The sequence below is a fragment of the Hyla sarda genome, chromosome 1, assembly GCF_029499605.1.
Source record: "Hyla sarda isolate aHylSar1 chromosome 1, aHylSar1.hap1, whole genome shotgun sequence".
Classification (NCBI taxonomy): domain Eukaryota; kingdom Metazoa; phylum Chordata; class Amphibia; order Anura; family Hylidae; genus Hyla; species Hyla sarda.
In genome coordinates, this window is record NC_079189.1 from 411,395,355 (window position 1) to 411,415,197 (window position 19,843).

A 19,843-nucleotide genomic window follows, 5' to 3' on the forward strand; every position below is an offset into this window, starting at 1 on the left:
TGGAATTTTTTTGCGCGTACGCCATTGAACGTGCGGTTTAAAAAGCGGTATATTTTTATAATTCGGACATTTACGCACGTGGCGATACCACGTATGTTTATTTTTATTTTTATTTACACTGTGCTTTTTTTATTCTTGGAAATGCCGGGTGATTCAAACTTTTATTAGGGGAATGGATAATTGAAAGGGTTAATGATTTTTTTACACTTTTTTAATGCAATATTATAGCTTCTATAGGGGGCTATAACATTGCATGTACTGATCTTTAACACTGATTGATTCATCTCCATAGGAATGGATCAATCAGTGTTTTCGGCGATTGAATGCTCAAGCCTGGATCTCTCGGCGATCGGACTGCAGGAAGGAAGGTAAGAGACCTTCCTCCTGTGCTACAGCTGTTCGGGATGCCGCGATTATACCGCGGCGATCCCGAACAGCTCCCTGAGCTAACCGGCACTTTTTACTTTCACTTTTAGCCGCGTGGCTCAGCTTTGAGCGCGCGGCTAAAGGGTTGAAGCCGGGACCCGCCTCTAATAGCGCGCGGCACTGATTGGGGTGCCGCGCGCTATTGGAGGCGGGTCCCGGCTTCACTATGACGCCAGGCCCGCCGCGATATGATGCGGGGTCACCGTGTGACCCCGCGTTATATCGCAGGACCGGGACCCAGGACGTACTCATACGTCCTGGGTCCTTAAGAGGTTAATCACAGTATATATGGAAAGACCTACAACTTTGGGGAAGGGGAGGAGGGATTTACTACAACTGTCTAATTCTTAGGCAGTACAAACTTGCACAATCTTCAAATGCACCAGAATTTTTTTTACAGTGGCTGACTGATAAATCTGTAGACTGTCTAGTTTTTGCACTGTTGAGTATTAGTTTACACCAAATATTAGTTGCCATGCAAAAGTAATGCACATGTGGTGATGCCAAAGTTGTGGTGTGACCACAGGGTGTGAAGTCTGTAGGTGGATGGGGCAGATGGTATAGCCCCGGGGCAAGGTGTTATTAACCCCTAATGTTCGCGATGGCAGAGTGGTCTTTCTGGTAACCACCTGAACGGTAGCACCGCTATCCCAAGGGTAGGCAGGGCAATAATAGTCCAAGACCAGGTAAGGGTTAACTATAGGTTTACTGAGGTTAGACAGTTGTTAAAGTCTTTACAGCTAGGCCAGGATCCCAGAGAGTTGACCAGTAACACTGAAAGGGCCTTGCAGCTTGCTGGGACTTGCAGTGCTTTTGGGTCAGACTTCAATACAGCCACTCTGACTCTGCTTTTGGGTCAGACTTCAATACAGCCACTCTGACTCTCTGACTATAATTGACTTGACTAGTGACTTGACTTTGGTAGGGACAGCAGACATAGATGAGTTGACTTACTGACAATGTGGCTGGTGTGCAGGCTTTATGGCCTCCAGGTGTATTGGACACAGGATCTGTGATGTCTGTGCTTTTCTGTTCCCCAGCAGGAGTGATGGTGTAGGAGCAGTGAATGATCAAAGAGAAAGATTGTAATGGCTCCCCCTCTTATAAAGGGGTGCTGAGCCAGAAGCCCATAGGTCAAGCTGCAGGTCAGGTGGTCAACTGGCACTCTCTGGGTATCATAACACATCATGTAAACATAACATGTGATACCTCCAAAGGTCCTTAACATAACATGTGATACCTCCAAATGTCCCTTTTACTTTATCCACATAGTACATAATATTAAACTGACTATACACAGTAACACTAGCTTCAATACTGGGGCTCAACCTGACAGGGCCTAAGTACTGTACAGGGTTATATCCTGTACTGTGACATTACAAACCCCCCCTACTTAACATAAGTCACCCTCGATGAAGGGTTCTGTCAGGATTGAGGGACGAAGCGGCCTTGGGGCTGAATGCAGTCCTGGGGCATTGCCATTAATGTCCATTTCCAGGCTATTTGGTTTTTGATTTGGAAAACTGACAACATAAGAGTCTCTGTATAATTGTCCATAATGTTCATTCATGCTCTGCTTTTTGTTGTTCCACTGAGAACAGAATTAATAAGGACTATGACTAGTACTGCTGACTTTACTTAAGGATCTATAACTATGCATTTGGTGATACTCGACTATGCATAATAATTGACTATACATAACATGACATTTTGACTATGCAGGCAATATTCTATACATGACTAGATACGACAATGGCCGATTGGGTTGCCGGAGGCTTTCTGCCCAATGCCTTGGCTACTGGGGTCCCTTGGCATTTAAACATTTCTCCCCTGAACACTGTATTAGTTTTATGCTAGATATTAGTATACTAGATATTCTGTAGATAACTTTTGAAATTTCTGTTACCTTATGCTTGACTACATGCATTATTGAGTATCAGGAATACCTTCTGGCCAGGAAATATCCTGTGCAGGAACACAAGAACATATGACATTAGACATCATTGACATATGACATTGGAGTGGACTGAGTAATTTTGAGTGATACAGTCGTAAGGTATGTGACTTGGTGTGTACATGACTTGTACGTGTACATTATGTGTAGTACACTACTTTACTGTTTACTGTATAAGATGCTGGTGGTGGGTTGACATGTTGCTTTTTCTGAGTGGCTCAGGACAAACCCCTGTATGAATACAACCAGACATCCGAGAAAGACTGTACACTGTAAACCTTTGGTGTACAATAACTTATATACATTTTATTAGACCATCACAGTTATAATGCAGGACCATTAACATTTTAGTGCAATACTGTAACCCTTTAATGGCAACAAAAATATATTACTGTGGATATTTACACTGTCCATGTATTGCTCAGTAGTTCACATATGAGTTCAGATCAAATCTCCTGTACCTAAGGAGTCTCTCGGCCAAAGCCGGGCACAACACTTACAAGATTGGTTACTGCAGAAAACTTTTCTTGATGAGTCCATCAGGTACTGTGCTTAAACGTTACGATGCAACTGAAACAACAAGAATGTGTGCTGATGCACAACAGTCAATCAGTCATACGACCAAGTCAGGTAAATGTTTTTTTTTTTTTGTACATGAATTACACAGGTAATTTTCCATCCCAGCCTCACCTGTCGGGTTGGACCCTAGGTTGTGAGATGAACCTGAGGTTGCGAGACTTGGCCCCTTGCATGGGGTCCACATGAGTGTCTCAAGACACATGGAACAAGCGGGAATTAGTGAAGATAGGGCTGACTGTAACCACCACTTGCACTGCAGCAGCTTGCGCCACTGAGGGAGGACTTGTCGGTGTCTGCTGATCCGGCCACACCTCCGCAACTGCTGGAGTAGGCCGAGGCACTTTGGTTGGTACTCGCTGGTTAGGCCACACCTCCTTGACAGCCAGAGTAGGCCTGGGTACTTTTGTTGGTGCCCGCTGGTTAGGCCAAACCTCCTCGCTCATAGGAGTAGGCCTGGGTATGTCTGTAGACTGGTACAATAACTTGGGAGCCATAGCGAGCGCCTCAGGCAGATGATGTTCCTCCTTTTGAACAGGATCTTCCACTGTAGGTGGGAATAGTCCAAAGGGATCTGGGCCCCAGTCGTCTGTTGGCAAGTACACAAATAGAAATTGTGTGGGATTCTTTGGGCGAGTCACTGCAGCTGCCCATTCTCCCCTTGAGCTCTGTACTGGAGTGTACTCCATGATTTCGCCACTTTCTAGAGAATGCATATGTGCTGGGAGGTAGTCTCTGTGTACAGCCCTTCTATTAACAAGAAGGGTGCCCCCGTGTCTGCAGTCCATGAGGGTGCCAAATCCCCTTACTTTATCAAATTTTACTACGGTGGCGCGTTGGTGCTCCAGGGGCAGCTCACCCTCTCAGGAGGCTCTCTAATTTCCGAATATACAGGGTCTCTAGTTGCTTGGTGTTCTGTTTTTGCTGCTGCTGCACCTTGGAAGGCAGCTGCTTAGGCCCATAGCTTGCCAGCCGCTGGGCCCTCAGTTCCTCTACAATGGCGGCCACCTCGGCATCTCTTTTTGCCCTTTTGGACTGGTCCGGAGGAACTGTGGAGCGAGACTTTCCAGGCAGGAGAAGTATATGCTCTCTCATGTACCGGATCAATCCCGGTTCATCCCCGAACAGCCATTTAGGGACTCAGTGGTGACTGGGGACATGCTAAGGGTTGTTGGGCCTTGGGCGCGGGCTCTGGACTGGGGGTAGAAGGAGGGGTAGAGAACGCGGCCTCAGCCAGGGTACTCACATCGGACTTCTCCGTCGGGATCTCGGCCCAGGAACCCCCACTTCTGTGATGCGGCAACAACCTCACCAGCGACGGCTCACTCAATGACTCCGGTGTGCCCTCCGCTGGGGTTGCTGCCCATTCTCCGTCATCTTTGGGCAAAGGCACCTTCAGATGGGCGTCGTCGGCTTCGATGGACAATGGGTATAAGCATTCCGACGGTTCTTGGAACATCTATACACTCAAAAATGGGTGGGCTCGGCACCATTAATCCACAGGGGGTGCTACTATATCAAACAACAAGCACTACACCAAGAAAAAAGAAATACGTGACATAGCGCACACCCACAACCTCTGTATCTATGTTCAGTAATAGCATATGGGAGAAAGAGCAAAGGACGGCTGATGGAGGAATGACCAGGAAGGTGCCCCCCTAGGACCCCAGGCGTTCCGTTGCCCGTCGGCAACTTCCTCAGGGGTGTTGTGCCTCCATTACTTTACCTCTGCTATTTATATCATGCATAATCAGTTATTTAACAAGAAGGAGATACCTGTTTGTCCCTGTTGCGCACACCCACAACCTCTGTATCTCAAAAAGTTTATCTTTATTGCACATATAATTTATGCAGGAAGCAGACAATACAATTAAAACCAATTAAAAAAGGCCCAAATGGCCACCTGCACAAACAGGAGGAGCCCCCTAAAGAAAGGGGAAACCCCACCCAGGGTACCTGCCTATTTCAATATGTTGCATAACCGTCACAATGATTGTAGGAACAATGCCACATCAGTACATTCTCAACCCCAAAACAAATAACCCATATACAACCTGTATGATGTTCAGTAATAGCATACGGGAGAAAGCGCAAAGGACGGCTGATGGAGGAATGACCAGGCAGGTGCCCCCCTAGGACCCCAGGCGTTCCGTTGCCCGTCGGCAACTTCCTCAGGGGTGTTGTGCCTCCATTACTTTACCTCTGCTATTTATATTGTGCATAATCAATTATTTAACAAGAAGGAGATACCTGTTTGTCCCTGTTGCCTCATGTCCGGGCGCCCGCCCGCTTGTACTTCCGGGTACTACGAGAATCACATCCACTCCGTTATACTCTGGCACATGCGCACATCACACTCCCAATGCAAACTCTATGTACATGTTCCGATGCGCTCCATCGCGTCGGGTATGTGCCGTTCGCGTACATTCATTATTCCATTATTTCGCATCTTTGCGCATGCGGAGTGGATGTGATTTTCGTACTACCCGGAAGTACAAGCGGGGCAGGCGCCCGGACATGAGGCAATAAAGACAAACAGGTATCTCCTTCTTGTTAAATAATTGATTATGTACGATATAAATAGCAGAGGTAAAGTAATGGAGGCACAACACCCCTGAGGAAGTTGCCGACTGGCAACGGAACGCATGGGGTCCTAGGGGGGCACCTGTCTGGTCATTCCTCCATCAGCCATCCTTTGCTCTTTCTCCCCTATGCTATTACTGAATATCATACAGGTTGTATATGGATTATTTGTTTTGGGGTTGAGAATGTACTGATGTGGCATTGTTCCTACAATCATTGTGACGGTTATGCAATATATTGAAATAGGCAGGTGCCCTGGGTGGGGTTTCCCCTTTCTTAAGGGGGCTCCCCCTGTTTGTGCAGGTAGCGATTTGGGCCTTTTTTAATTGGTTTTAATTGTATTGTCTGCTTCCTGTATAAATTATATGTGCAATAAAGAAAACTTTTTGAGATACAGAGGTTGTGTGTGTGCGCTATGTTATGTATTTCGTTTTTATTGGTATAGTTCTTGGAACATCTTCAACGCGGCAATCAGCCGATCCTCCGGTTCCATCTTGGTACACCAGGGCTGCTGTGACTCCGTCATCTTTTTCCTCTCTGCCAGCGCTTCCTGTAGACTGAAAGGTCGGGCTCTGCGTCGCCTTTTATGTCGGTCTCCAACAAGATGGTTGCAGGCCAGAAGGACTTCATCAGCGGGTCCTGGGTCCGGAAGCAACTCAGCGGTGCATCCTCTTCATCCGCCCCCCTGGCAACAAGGGCATGATATCCATGCCCGAGGGCAGGACGCTGGCTCTGGCAGAAACCTTTAACGTGCTTCTTGACCATCAGGTTAACCCTTGCAGGTACAGCAAACATTTTGGTGTGCAACATGGCCTCCGGCCTGACTTTGCACATAGTTGGTTTAACTCTTGCAGACTTCTTCACAACAGACAGTACAGGTTTCTTCACCTCCCCCTCTATTTTAATAGCGCCTTGGTACATTTTAGTAACACAGTCCCGTACAATCTTCTGGCGCAACCTTTTTCGCAACTGCATGCAATTTACTCTGGACTTAGTTCAGACTCGGGGGGGGAGGACTTGCGGCTTCATGGTTAAGGCACACACCCGTATCCTGTTCGTGGCGCCAAAGTTGTGGTGTCACCACAGAGTGTGAAGGGTGTTGGTGGATGGGGCAGATGGTATAGCCCTGGGGCAAGGTCTTATTAACCCCTAATGTTCGTGACGCCAGAGTGGTTTTTCCGTAAACCACCCGAACGGTAGCACCGCTATCCCAAGGTTAGGCAGGGCAATAATAGTCCAAGACCAGGTAAGGGTTAACTGTAGCTTTACTGAGGATAGACAGCTGTTAAAGTCTTTACAGCTAGGCCAGGATCCCAGAGAGTCGACCAGTAACACGGAAAGGGCGTTGCAGCTTGCTGGGACTTGCAGTGTTTTTGGGTCAGACTTCAATACAGCCACTCTGCCTATAATTGAATTGACTAGTGACTTGACTTTGGTAGAGACAGCAGACATAGATGAATTGACTTACTGACAATGTGGCTTGTGTGCAGGCTTTATGGCCTCCAGGTGTACTCCAGGATCTGTGATGTCTGTGCTTTGCTCATCCTCAGGATCTAAGAGAGAGATTATAATGGCTCCCCCTCTTATAAAGGGGGGCTGAGCAAGAAGCCCATAGGTCAAGCTGCAGGTCAGGTGGTCAACTGGTGCTCTCTGGGTAACATAACACATCATGTAAACATAACATGTGATACCTCCAAAGGTCCTTAACATAACGTGATACCTCCAAAGGTCCTTTTTACTTTATACACATAGTACATAACATTATACTGACTATACACAGTAACAATAGCTTCAATACTGGGGAAGACACTGCAGGAGAGCCCCTAGGACAATGAGGGACTCAACCTGACAGGGCCTAAGTACTGTACAGGGTTATATCCTGTACTGGAACATTACACACATTTTCGGTCACACCCCTTTTCAACACATGTTGCACCCCTTTTCCAGTAGGTCATTCCCCCCTTGTCAAATGACCTTACCTGAGCATAATAAATGTGTCTAATTTGCTGTGCGCCACAATTTTGTCACATGTGCAGCCACATTTTTGGCGTATCGGGCATAGTTAATGTGGGCCTTTGTATTTTCTTTGATTGCAAATTATTACATACCTTACCTAACTATCAGAAGTGAAAGCCCCAGGGAAAATTTTTAGAACAAGGCAATAGATGGGCATAAAAACCTCCTAATCAGCCAAAATTTTAGCATAGCTACAAATGTCTTTTCCTCTGGCTCTGCAGTAGTTACTTCACCAGGTGAATTTCCTTCATGGATTTGAATTCCAGCGGAAGATTGATCATGTTCGATGGGACTCCATTTACCGTATAGCAGAAAGATCTACAGAGGAATTCAGCAAGGACATTTTCCTTCCCTGAGTTTCCTCAGTGTGAACAAGCCCTTAGGACCCATTCACATTACATATTTTCTGAGCAAAATTCAGCACCAGAATTCTGTCTGAAAATTCTGGTTCAGTATCCTTCTATTGTTTTGATGGGGATTCTGCAGCTCTATTCACACTATGGAATTTCCATCAATTATGGATCCCAGGCTCTGTTGAATTCGCTCAAAAATGCATTGCCGTCTACGGAAATGGCGCATTTCTGGGCGTTCCTAGCACAGACTGCTTAAGTCCGTGCCTGCTACAGATAGAATCTCCACCCTGTGTGCACCATGATGTCCTGCCTGGATCTTCATAGTAAACACCTTGCTTTCCTGTGAAATCTCCTTGGCAAGTAGACAGATTTCACCTCATGTCAGTGACGAATGCGCAGCTGTCGCCTTAGGCAAAATGAAATGTCTCTGCTCGCAAGAGATTTCACAGGGAAAAAGGGGGTTCACTTTGAAGATCCAGGCCGGACGTCTCTTTGTATTTGTGCTTGAGAAAGCCCTGCGTGCACCAAGCTACATTATTTGCATAACAAGAAAACCAGGAAAAATGGAGGAAAGAAGCCACACGTCAGCAAAACAGTAAGTACCCTTGTCATCAGCTCACCTGCACTACAAGCCTATACTAGTGGGTTAGTGCGGGTGATGCTGATGACAGATTCCCCATAACTAGGTCTTTATTTAAAAAAAAATATATATATATATATATATATATATATGTTTTGTTTGTATATTACAGCTTTTGTTATTAATAAAGTCTATCAGCCATTCTCTAATGGGCTCCTGATCATCCTATCCTTATCTCCTGAGTCAACTTCTGTGATAATTTGTGACCAGATCAAAGGTCAACTTTAATGTAGTAAGACGTTCTGTTTTATAAAATACTTTTCACTAATTGTATGCTTGCTTCCCTTTCAGACTTCAGCAGCTGGAACGCATGGGATTTCCAACAGGACCTGCAGTTGTTGCATTAGCTGCCACAGGAAAAGTAGAGAGAGCTGTGTCTCTTCTTGTAGAAGGAGAAATTGGTAGAGACATTATAGTGGCTAATGAAAGACAGTCTCTTCGTGGAACACTAAATTCTGCTGAAACAAGACAATTACATAATTCTTAACAAAAAAAATGTAGGATACATAAAATTATTTTCACCTGTTACAAATAGGAGTATTACAATGATCAAAAGAATGACATAGGAGATTCATCATTCTTTTCAAGCGTATGGCTTTTATAAGACAATTTTTTTTTTACTTACTTTTGCTTACGTGCGACCTATTTATCAAATAGTCGCAGGACCTTGATAAATAAATCTCACGTAAGCAAAACCTGGGAAACCTGCTTGCAAAGCATTTTTTAAAGCAGAAAAGTTTTCCTTTATGTTAATAGCCAAAGTTCTTTATCTACTCTTTATTACCAGTAGCGTTGCTAGAGAGTGACGGGGGAGGGGGGCGTAGCGCATCGGGTGACACCCTGACTGGCCCGCAACATCCCATCCACCCTCCTCAGAAATTTAAAACATACTATGCTGCACCATGAATATCCATACTCTGGAGGCTTTTTTGTTTAATTTTGACATTTTGTGACATTGGTGTGCGGAGTCTTGAGGCCGGATTTTACGTCAGGAAGGAAGACAGCGCAGCACCAACAGGCACATAAACAATAGTGAAGCCACAAAAGTACCTTACCCACCCTAAAGTGTGCATGAAGCTGTATTACTATGGATGTTTCTCTTTTTTAAGGAAAAAATTTTGTGTCACATATGGGTGATTTATGTCGTCTGCAAAACTTCTTACACAATTATTTTGTGCCTTATTCTGTTTTAACACAACTCCAGCATGTACGTGTCCTAAAATTAACAAGGTGTGCAGTGTATATTTTCAACCTTAAAATTAATAGTTATTAGTTATATAATTAATTTTCTCTATAATTAACATTAACATTAATGCAGTAGCTTTGTTTCATGATGCAGAACAAGAACAGTTGTTAAAGTGGGTGTTAATGTCCTTTTCTGCAGATGTATGCACTTTCTGTAAGCCAGGTTGGACCTGGAATACATATGCGACTTTTAAATAAAGATGCAACTTTTTTTCTTCATAAATAGCGACTATTGCATTTGATAAATACATGACCACTGCAAAGTAAAAAATTACTACGTGAGCAGATTTCAGAAATGTGCTTTGGAATAAGGTCGCAGCTTGTATGGAAAAGTCGCACATGCGCTTTTTTTACGCAAACAAAATCTACGGAGCTTGATAAATCTCTTTCATAATTGAAAGGGTTGTCTCAACTTCTGTCCATATATCCTGTAAGGAGATATAGATGCATAGTTCAGGACCCCACTCAATCAGCCAGAGTTCTGTTGGACTCAACATCTACATACTGTATTACATGGATGACCATTCATCTGAATGGCTTACTATGTAATACTACATTTACCTGAAATGTCTGCCCATGGCTCCACAGGTGATTCCAATATTAAAGATATTATCTGTGATAAGACAACCCAGTAAAGTGTAGCTTCTCTCAAAACCTACAATTTAGCAACAAATGAATCAGCGCATCACACTGCCATCGTCAGCTTTCCTCCTTCCCATCCTGGTGCTGTCTCTTCCCCAGGTAAGCAATGCATATATAACTAGCCGTCCACATGATGTAAAAGCTCAAATGGGTTAGCATGGGCTGTCTGACCTGTCTGAATCTATGCAGCCCCATATGCAGCAAGCTGTGATGCAATGTGTTTTAATATCTTTCTGTCATTGCCAGTATTAATTTTTCTGTAAAATCTGGCTAGACTTTGTTCCCACATCAATGAGCCTTGGGCAGCCCACAAGACCTATCATTTTAGAGATGCTCTGACCCAGATGTCTAGCCATTAGACTACATTCAGTTTTTTTTTGTTAAAGATGCTTTTACACTTTTCCTAATTTTATCACACCAACTTCAAGAACTGACTGCTCACATTGGGGGAGATTTATCAAAACCTGTGGAGAGGCAAAGTTGCCCAGTTGCCCATAGCAACCAATCAGCTCACTTCTTTCATTCTTAACAAGGCCTGTGAAAAATGAAAGAAGCAATCTGATTGGTTGCTATGGGCAACTGGGCAACTTTGCCTCTCCACAGGTTTTGATAAATCTCCCCCATTGTGCCTAATATATTCCTCCTGTTGACAGGCACCATTGTTACAACTTTACCTAACATTGGTATTAAAGGGGTACTCCGGTGGAAAACTTTTTTTTTTTTTAATCAACTGGTGCCAGAAATTTTTCTATTAAAAAATTGTAATCCTTCCAGTACTTATTAGCTGCTGAATACTACAGAGGAAATTCTTTTCTTTTTGAAACACAGAGCTGTCTGCTGACATCATGAGCACAGTGCTCTCTGCTGACATCTCTGTCCATTTTAGGAACTGTCCAGAGTAAAAGGAAATCCCCATAGCAAACATATGCTGTTCTGGACAGTTCCTAAAATGGACAGAGATGTCAGCAGAGAGCACTGTGTTTCAAAAAGAAAAGAATTTCCGCTGTAGTATTCAGCAGCTAATAAGTACAGGAAGGATTAAGATTTTTTTTAATAGAAGTCATTTACAAATCTGTTTAACTTTCTGGCACCAGTTGATTAAAAAAAAAAAAAAAAGTTTTTCACCGGAGTACCCCTTTAACCTTAAAAGGGTTATCTCAGCTTATAAAAAATCCAGAAAAGTACTGCTTGATTGCTTACCAAATGATGCCATCATAGCTCAGAAGGAGTCATTTTTCCTTATGTTGCCCAGCTAATACACTGTTGTTTTTATTTTGATAAGCCTTGCTACAAGTAGAATAAGCAAATGAAAGGACTACAATTCATTTGTTTCCTCTCCCACAGATATTTCCTCTATTGTCAGCTACTTGCATGTCCCTCTATTACACAGTGTAAGGTAATGCTGTAATTACTCACTGTTTTTACAAACAATACAGCTCTGTTACTGAAATTGTAGATCTGCTGCCCAACATGACAACCAAGGCAGGTATGGGGGTGGGGGAGGCAATACAGAGCAGTGAAAGAAGAGACCAAGGGATATGTGAAATCCTGTACTGCAGGTAGTACCAAAAGGGGAGATAACTAAGAATTTCACACATCACAAGCAGGAGCATAGTCATGTGACTGCATGGGATACTGGCTTCCAGAGGCAATTTTAGCTGCAGACAAATTTAAGTGACAAATGTTATTCAGTTTTAAAGACCAGATACTGCTTTTAATATGCAAAAAGTGCTTTGAATGTCTCTCTCCCTTTGTAAAAACAGACTGTTGCAATCACTTACCAGAAGTTGCAATATGTTTGGTGCTGGCTGCTCCTTAAAGGGGTACTCCCGTGGAAAACTTTTTTTTTAAATCAACTCGTGCCAGAAAGTTAAACAGATTTGTAAATCACTTCTATTAAAAAAATCTTAATCCTTCCAGTACTTATCAGCTGCTGTTTACTAATGAGAAATCCAAAAAAGAAATGCATTTCCTCTGGTGTCATGACCACAGTGCTCTCTGCTGTCCATTTTAGGATTTGTCCAGAGCAGCATATGTTTGCTATGGGGATTTTTTTCCTGCTCTGCACAGTTCCTAAAATGGACAGCAGAGCTCAGCAGAGAGCACTGTGGTCATGACATCAGAGGAAATGCATTTCTTTTTTGGATTTCTCTTTAGTATACAGCCCCTAAAAAGTACTGGAAGGATTAAGATTTTTTAATAGAAGTGATTTACAAATCTGTTTAACTTTCTGGCACCAGTTGATTTAAAAAAAAAAAAAGTTTTCCATGGGAGTACCCCTTTAACCCCTTCAGGACTTTAAACATTAATAACTCTGGAATGCTTTTAGTTATCATTCTGATTCCGAGATTGTTTTTTCATGACATATTCTACTTTAACATAGTGGTAAATTTTTGTCGATACTTGCATCCTTTCTTGGTGAAAAATCCGTAAATTTGATGAAAAATTAGAAAATTTTACATTTTTCTAACTTTGAAGCTCTCTGCTTGTAAGGAAAATGGATATTACGAATACATTTTTTTTTGGTTCACATATACAATATGTCTACTTTATGTTTGCATCATAAAATTGACGTGTTTTTACTTTTGGAAGACACCAGAGGGCTTCAACGGTCAGCAGCAATTTTCCGATTTTTCACAAAATTTTCAAACTCAGTATTTTTCAGGGAGCAGTTCAGGTTTGAAGTGGATTTGAAGGGTCTTCATATTAGAAATACCCCATAAATGACCCCATTATAAAAACTACACCCCCCAAAGTATTCAAAATGACATTCAGTCAGCGTTTTAACCCTTTAGGTGTTTCACACGAATAGCAGCAAACTGAAGGAGAAAATTCACAATCTTCATTTTTTACACTCACATGTTCTTGTAGACCCAATTTTTGAATTTTTACAAGGGGTAAAAGGACAAAATTTTTACTTGTATTTGTAGCCCAATTTCTCTCGAGTAAGGACATACCTCATATGTCTATGTAAAGTATTCGGCGGGCGCAGTAGAGGGCTCAGAAGGGAAGGAGCGACAAGGGGATTTTGGAGAGTACGTTTTTCTGAAATGGTTTTTGGGGGGCATGTCACCTTTAGGAAGCCCTTATGGTGCCAGAACAGCAAAAAAAAAAACACATGGCATACCATTTTGGAAACTAGACCCCTCGGGGAATGTAACATGGGATAAAGTGAACCTTAATACCCCACAGGTGTTTCACGACTTTTGCAAATGTAAAAAAAAAAATTTTTTTTACCTAAAATGCTTGTTTTCCCAAAAAACATTTATTTTTAAAAAGGGTAATAGCAGAAAATACCCCTAAAAATTTGAAGCCCAATTTCTCCCGATTCAGAAAACACCCCATATGGGGGTGAAAAGTGGTCTGCTGGCGCACTACAGGTCTCGGAAGAGAAGGAGTCACATTTGGCTTTTTGAACGCAAATTTTTCTCTGGGGGCATGCCGCATTTAGGAAGCCCCTATGGTGCCAGGACAGCAAAAAAAAAAACCACATGGCATACCATTTTGGAAACTAGACCCCTCGGGGAACGTAACAAGGGGTTAAGTGAACCTTTATACCCCACAGGTGTTTCACGACTTTTGCACATGTAAAAAAAAAATTTTTTTTTTACCTAAAATGCTTGTTTTCCCAAAAATGTTACATTTTTAAAAAGGGTAAAAGCAGAAAATACCCCCCAAAATTTGTAACACAATTTCTCCCGAGTACGGCGATACCCCATATGTGACCCTAAACTGTTGCCTTGAAATACGACAGGGCTCCAAAGTGAGAGCGCCATGCGCATTTGAGGCCTAAATTAGGGATTGCATAGGGGTGGACATTGGGAATCACTGGCGTAGAATACCCCTAACAGGGTGCCTCCAGCTGTTGCAAAACTCCCAGCATGCCTGGACAGTCAACGGCTGTCCGACAATACTGGGAGTTGTTTTGCAACAGCTGGAGGCTCCGTTCTGGAAACAGTGGCGTACCAGATGTTTTTCATTTTTATTGGGGAGGGGAGGGGGGCTGTGTAGGGGTATGTGTATACGTAGTGTTTTTTACTTTTTATTTTATTTTTTGTGTTAGTGTAGTGTAGTGTTTTTAGGGTACAGTCGCACGGGCGGGGGTTCACAGTAGTTTCTCGCTAGCAATTTGAGCTGCAGCAGAAAGTTTGCGGCAGCTCAAATTTGCAGCCAGATACTTACTGTAATCCTCTGCCCATGTGAGTGTACCCTGTACGTTCACATTGGGGGGGGACATCCAGCTGTTGCATAACTACAACTCCCAGCATGCCCGTTGGCTGTCGGTGACTGCTGAGAGTTGCAGTTTTGCAACAACTGTAGGCACACTGGTTATGTATCACTGAGTTTGTGACCTAACTCAGTGTTTCACAACCAGTGTGCCTCCAGCTGTTGCAAAACTGCAACTCTCAGCATGTACGGTGCATGGTGTACGGTGACTGCTGAGAGTTGTAGTTTGCAACAGCTGGAGGCACACCGGTCGTGAAACACTGAGTTAGGTAAAAAAAAACTCTGAGTTTCACAACCAGTGTGCCTTCAGCTGTTGCAAAACTACAACTCTCAGCAGTCACCGACAGCCAACGGGCATGCTGGGAGTTGTAGTTATGCAACCAGCAGATGCACCACTACAACTCCCAGCATGCACTTTAGCTGTTTGTGCAAGCTGGGAGTTGTAGTTATACAACAGCTGAAGGTACACTTTTCCATAGAAAGAATGTGCCTCCAGCTGTTGCAAAACCATAAGTCCCAGCATGCCCATAAGGGAATGCTGGAAATTGTGGTGGTCTGCCTCCTGCTGTTGCATAACTACAGCTCCCAGCATGCCCTTTTTGCATGCTGGGAGCTGTTGCTAAGCAACAGCAGGAGGCTGTCACTCACCTCCAACGATCCAGACGCTGCAGGTCAGTCCCGCCGCCGCAGCTGCTCCTGGGGCCCCGATCCCAACAGGGGCGCCGGGGATCGGGGTCCCCAGCACCCGGGGTGCACGTCCCGCACCCGCTCACGTCCTCCAGAAGAGGGGCGGAGCGGGTGCGGGAGTGACACCTGCAGCAGGCGCCCTGATTGGTCGGCCGGTAATCCGGCCGACGAATCAGGGCGATCGTGAGGTGGCACCAGTGCCACCTCAACCCTGCAGGCTCTGGCTGTTCGGGGCCGTCAGAGACGGCCCCGAACAGCCAGTAATTCCGGGTCACCGGGTCACTGGAGACCCGATTGACCCGGAATCGCCGCAGATCGCTGGACTGAATTGTCCAGCGATCTGCGGCGATCGCCAACATGGGGGGGCATAATGACCCCCCTGGGCGATATGCCGGGATGCCTGCTGAACGATTTCAGCAGGCATCCGGCTCCGGTCCCCAACCGGCTAGCGGTGGGGGCCGGAATTCCCACGGGCGTATGGATACGCCCTCGGTCCTTAAGGACTCGGGATGCAGGGCGTATCCATACGCCCTATGTCCTGAAGAGGTTAAAGCCCATCTCCAATAGTTTTTTAAGCTGTATGAAAAATGACATACCCTGTGCATTTTAAATTCGGTGCCTAGATGCCTAAATGGTAATACAGTTCTCCATGCTCCCAGCAGTATATACATATGCATTAAAGGAAAACTGTCAGCCTAATCACCCACACTAAACCCAATAAACTGGGTTATATTGTGGGTGAACAGGAGTCCAAAGAGGGGTCAAATATGTCCAGTAGGTCCTTTATTTTTTGGGGGGGACCAGTACCTATTTCCATACATACAGGTGGGTGAGTGCCACTGGGGTGGGGTTCAACCTATAGATCACCACAAGGCAATTAAAAAATTACCCTATCTCCCATATATAAAAAACTAAATCTTTATTATTGTACAAGACACACCAACACAGTGGATTACAATTCCAGTCTAATCACTCCTTGGATAAGGATTAAATCCACATATAGTGCCAAACTGGCCACTTGATCCTAATGTATATGATCCTGTATGATCCTGTATGCACCTCAATTGCACAATGCAGGTGCATACAGGATCATATACATTAGGATCAAGTGGCCAGTTTGGCACTATATGTGGATTTAGGGGGAGATTTATCAAAACCTGTCCAGAGGAAAAGTTGCTGAGTTGCCCATAGCAACCAATCAGATCTCTTCTTTCATTTTGCACAGGCCTTTTCAAAAATGAAAGAAGCGATCTGATTGGTTGCTATGGGCAACTGGGCAACTTTTCCTCTGGACAGGTTTTGATAAATCTCCCCCTTAATCCTTATCCAAGAAGGAGTGATTACACTGGAATTTTAATCGACTGTGTTGGTGTGTCTTGTACAATAATAAAGATTTAGTTTTTTATATATAGGAAATAGGGTAATTTTTGGATTGCCTTGTGGTGATCTATAGGTTGAATTGGGAATATACTCGCCATATATTGGTCTCTTGTATGTTAAACTGGGGTGGGGTTTGCTCACACGCTGAGCAAATTTTAAATGTTTAAAACAAAAGCTTCTTTGTGTGTATTGTACCTTTTTTTTTTGTCCAATAAATTTTTTTTCTACAATTATATATTTGGTGTGAGACATTTGACAGTGTTGTCTTTTCTCTTGTGGGTTAAAGGATCTACAGGCTCAGGTACAACATCTCTGGACAAATGTGCTGGAGGATGACATACAGTTCACCTCCATGCCCAAGTATACCACATATATAGACTCCTTTCTGTTGTGCAGTTTTCCCCAGTGAACTTATAATTTTTCACTAATATTGTAATCACTTGAATATATATTAATCATATTGACACAAAGTTTCATTTGATCCCAATTTCTTCCTGGTGCATTATTTTTTGTCAAGGAGTGTATTACCAGCAACACTGCTAAAACATCTCCTATTGTTGGTACTATGGAAGGAATCTGGGTATATTTTTACATATTCAGAAGGCATTTGAAGTGAAAGCCATTTTGGTCTTCTCGTATGGAAACCATACATAATCATACATGGATCAGAATTTGCATATGATCCTTAGGCGAAACTAATGCCACCTCCGAAAAAACATATGTTTCTGCTATTTGCAACAAACAGCATTATACCTAAATATTGGTAGTCTCACCATGTCCCAGCAAGGGACAAATGACTAGTTATAGTTAGGAATATAGAGAAAAAAGAAGACTATATGAAGAGTTATCAAAACCTGTGCAGGGCAGACATGGTGCAGTTGACCATAGCAGCCAATCAGATTGCTGATTAGTTTCTTTGAGAAACTAAACCAATTTTGCTCTGCACAGATTTTGACAATCTCCCCCAAAAGAACCTAATTCATTAAGAGTGTACAGTATAAGCTTTTATCCCAATGTTCCCCTCGGTGCCCTAAAATTGTTTAGGATACCTAAATTTCCCAGTATAGATACATATAGATACAGTATAGATACATCAGGTTCCTGTTTACCCACCACTCAAAAATAAAATTAACCTGTAGCCAACCCACAAAAATGAGACCTTACTATATGTCTTGGGGTGCCCACACCATTTTAACAGTTTCCAGATATGTCCCTCTGTTCCTGAGATATGAGGGTTTATAGTTTGATAATTCAGGTAATCAGTCAAATGGGCATGAACTTAATTTAAACAATAGGAGTTAATTTAAGGTGATGTGATGGGCGTGATTATAGTCGGGGAGTTTATGAGGCATGCCCCTTAATGTAACACATTCACATCCCATGACTATATAACCCCAGCCCATCCTGATATTAAAATGTAATTTACGCCCATCTGATTGATTTCTTATATTGTCAGACAAACTACAAACCTTCATATCTTGGGAACAGGAGAGCTTATAAAGAAACTGTGTAAAAAAAAAGTGTGTGACCAGGGCGCACTAAGCTATTAAATGATCGTAAAGTCTCTTTTTTGGGGGGTTGGCTACAGGTCCTCTTTAAGTCTTAGCTTTTGTTTAATTTCTTTTACTTTTCACATAGGAAATTATTTTGCTTGTAATAAGGTATGTCTTATTTATTTTGTTTGGATCCTACAATCTTAGAATCATAGTTGTTGTGCATGGAATCCATTGACAAATAATACTCAATAAAAAAAAATGTTTTATTTTGTTTACACAACATTTTTGCTATTGGGAATTTCAAATAATGTGTACACAAGAAATAATATTACACCGCCTCTTTTCAACAGTATCACACCAATCCGGTTTTTAACCTTTACTTTCATGACCATCTATTGTTTTTTGTATTGTTAAGTGGATTAGTATACCCAACCTTGCTTCAGGAATGGCTTTTGCCAATGTGGCATTCTGTTTTTATCATTCCCAATGACAATTTGGTCCTGAGTGAATATATGAGTTCTTTATCAATTACCGTATATACTCGAGTATAAGCCGAGTTTTTCAGCACGATTTTTCGTGCTGAAAACACCCCCCTCGGCTTATACTCGAGTGAACTCCCCCACCCGCAGTGGTCTTCAACCTGCGGACCTCCAGAGGTTTCAAAACTACAACTCCCAGCAAGCCCGGGCAGCCATCGGCTGTCCGGGCTTGCTGGGAGTTGTAGTTTTGAAACCTCCGGAGGTCCGCAGGTTGAAGACCACTGCGGCCTTCAACATCATCCAGCCCCCTCTCACCCCCTTTAGTTCTGAGTACTCACCTCCGCTCGGCGCTGGTCCGGTCCTGCAGGACTGTCCGGTGAGGAGGTGGTCCGGTGGGATAGTGGTTCCGGGCTGCTATCTTCACCGGGGAGGCCTCTTCTAAGCGCTTCGGGCCCGGCCTCAGAATAGTCACGTTGCCGTGACAACGACGCAGAGGTGCGTCATTTGCGTCATTGTCAAGGCAACGCATCTATTCCGGGCCGGAAGCGCGGAGAAGAGGCGCCCCCAGTGAAGATAGCAGCCCGGACCACCTCCTCACCGGACCACCTCCTCACCGGACAGCCCTGCAGGACCGGACCAGCGCCGAGCGGAGGTGAGTACTCAGAACTAAAGGGGGTGAGAGGGGGGCTGGATGATGTTGAAGGCCGCAGTGGTCTTCAACCTGCGGACCTCCGGAGGTTTCAAAACTACAACTCCCAGCAAGCCCGGACAGCCGATGGCTGCCCGGGCTTGCTGGGAGTTGTAGTTTTGAAACCTCCGGAGGTCCGCAGGTTGAAGACCACTGAGGGCGAATGATGAGAAGAGGATGATGAAGGGGGGGTGTGGGGATGATGAAGGGGGGTGGGGATGATGAAGGGGGGGGGGATGATGAAGGGGGGATGTGTGGGATGATAAGGGGATGATGAAGGGGGGATGTGTGGGATGATAAGGGGATGATGAAGGGGGGATGTGCGGGATGATAAGGGGATGATGAAGGGGGGATGTGTGGGATGATGACAAGGGGATGATGAAGGGGGGATGTGTGGGATGATGACAAGGGGATGATGAAGGGGGATGTGTGGGATGATAAGGGGATGATG

The 19,843-nt window shown here is 43.9% G+C and overlaps 1 protein-coding gene across 5 annotated transcripts in view; it reads left to right on the top strand.

Moving 5' to 3' along the window:
* The window catches only part of RHBDD3 (rhomboid domain containing 3), a 43,401-nt gene extending 32,701 nt beyond the window's left edge, over nt 1–10,700 (top strand). For 2 of the 5 annotated variants that reach the window (XM_056528728.1, XM_056528727.1), the window contains one exon: nt 8,840–10,700. In XM_056528728.1, the coding sequence (XP_056384703.1) occupies nt 8,840–9,035 (196 nt within the window). In that variant the 3' untranslated portion in view covers nt 9,036–10,700. The remainder of the gene's footprint in view (nt 1–8,839) is intronic. The other 3 variants (XM_056528726.1, XM_056528725.1, XM_056528729.1) reach the window with 3 other exon arrangements.
* The last annotated feature ends 9,143 nt before the right edge of the window (nt 10,701–19,843 follow it).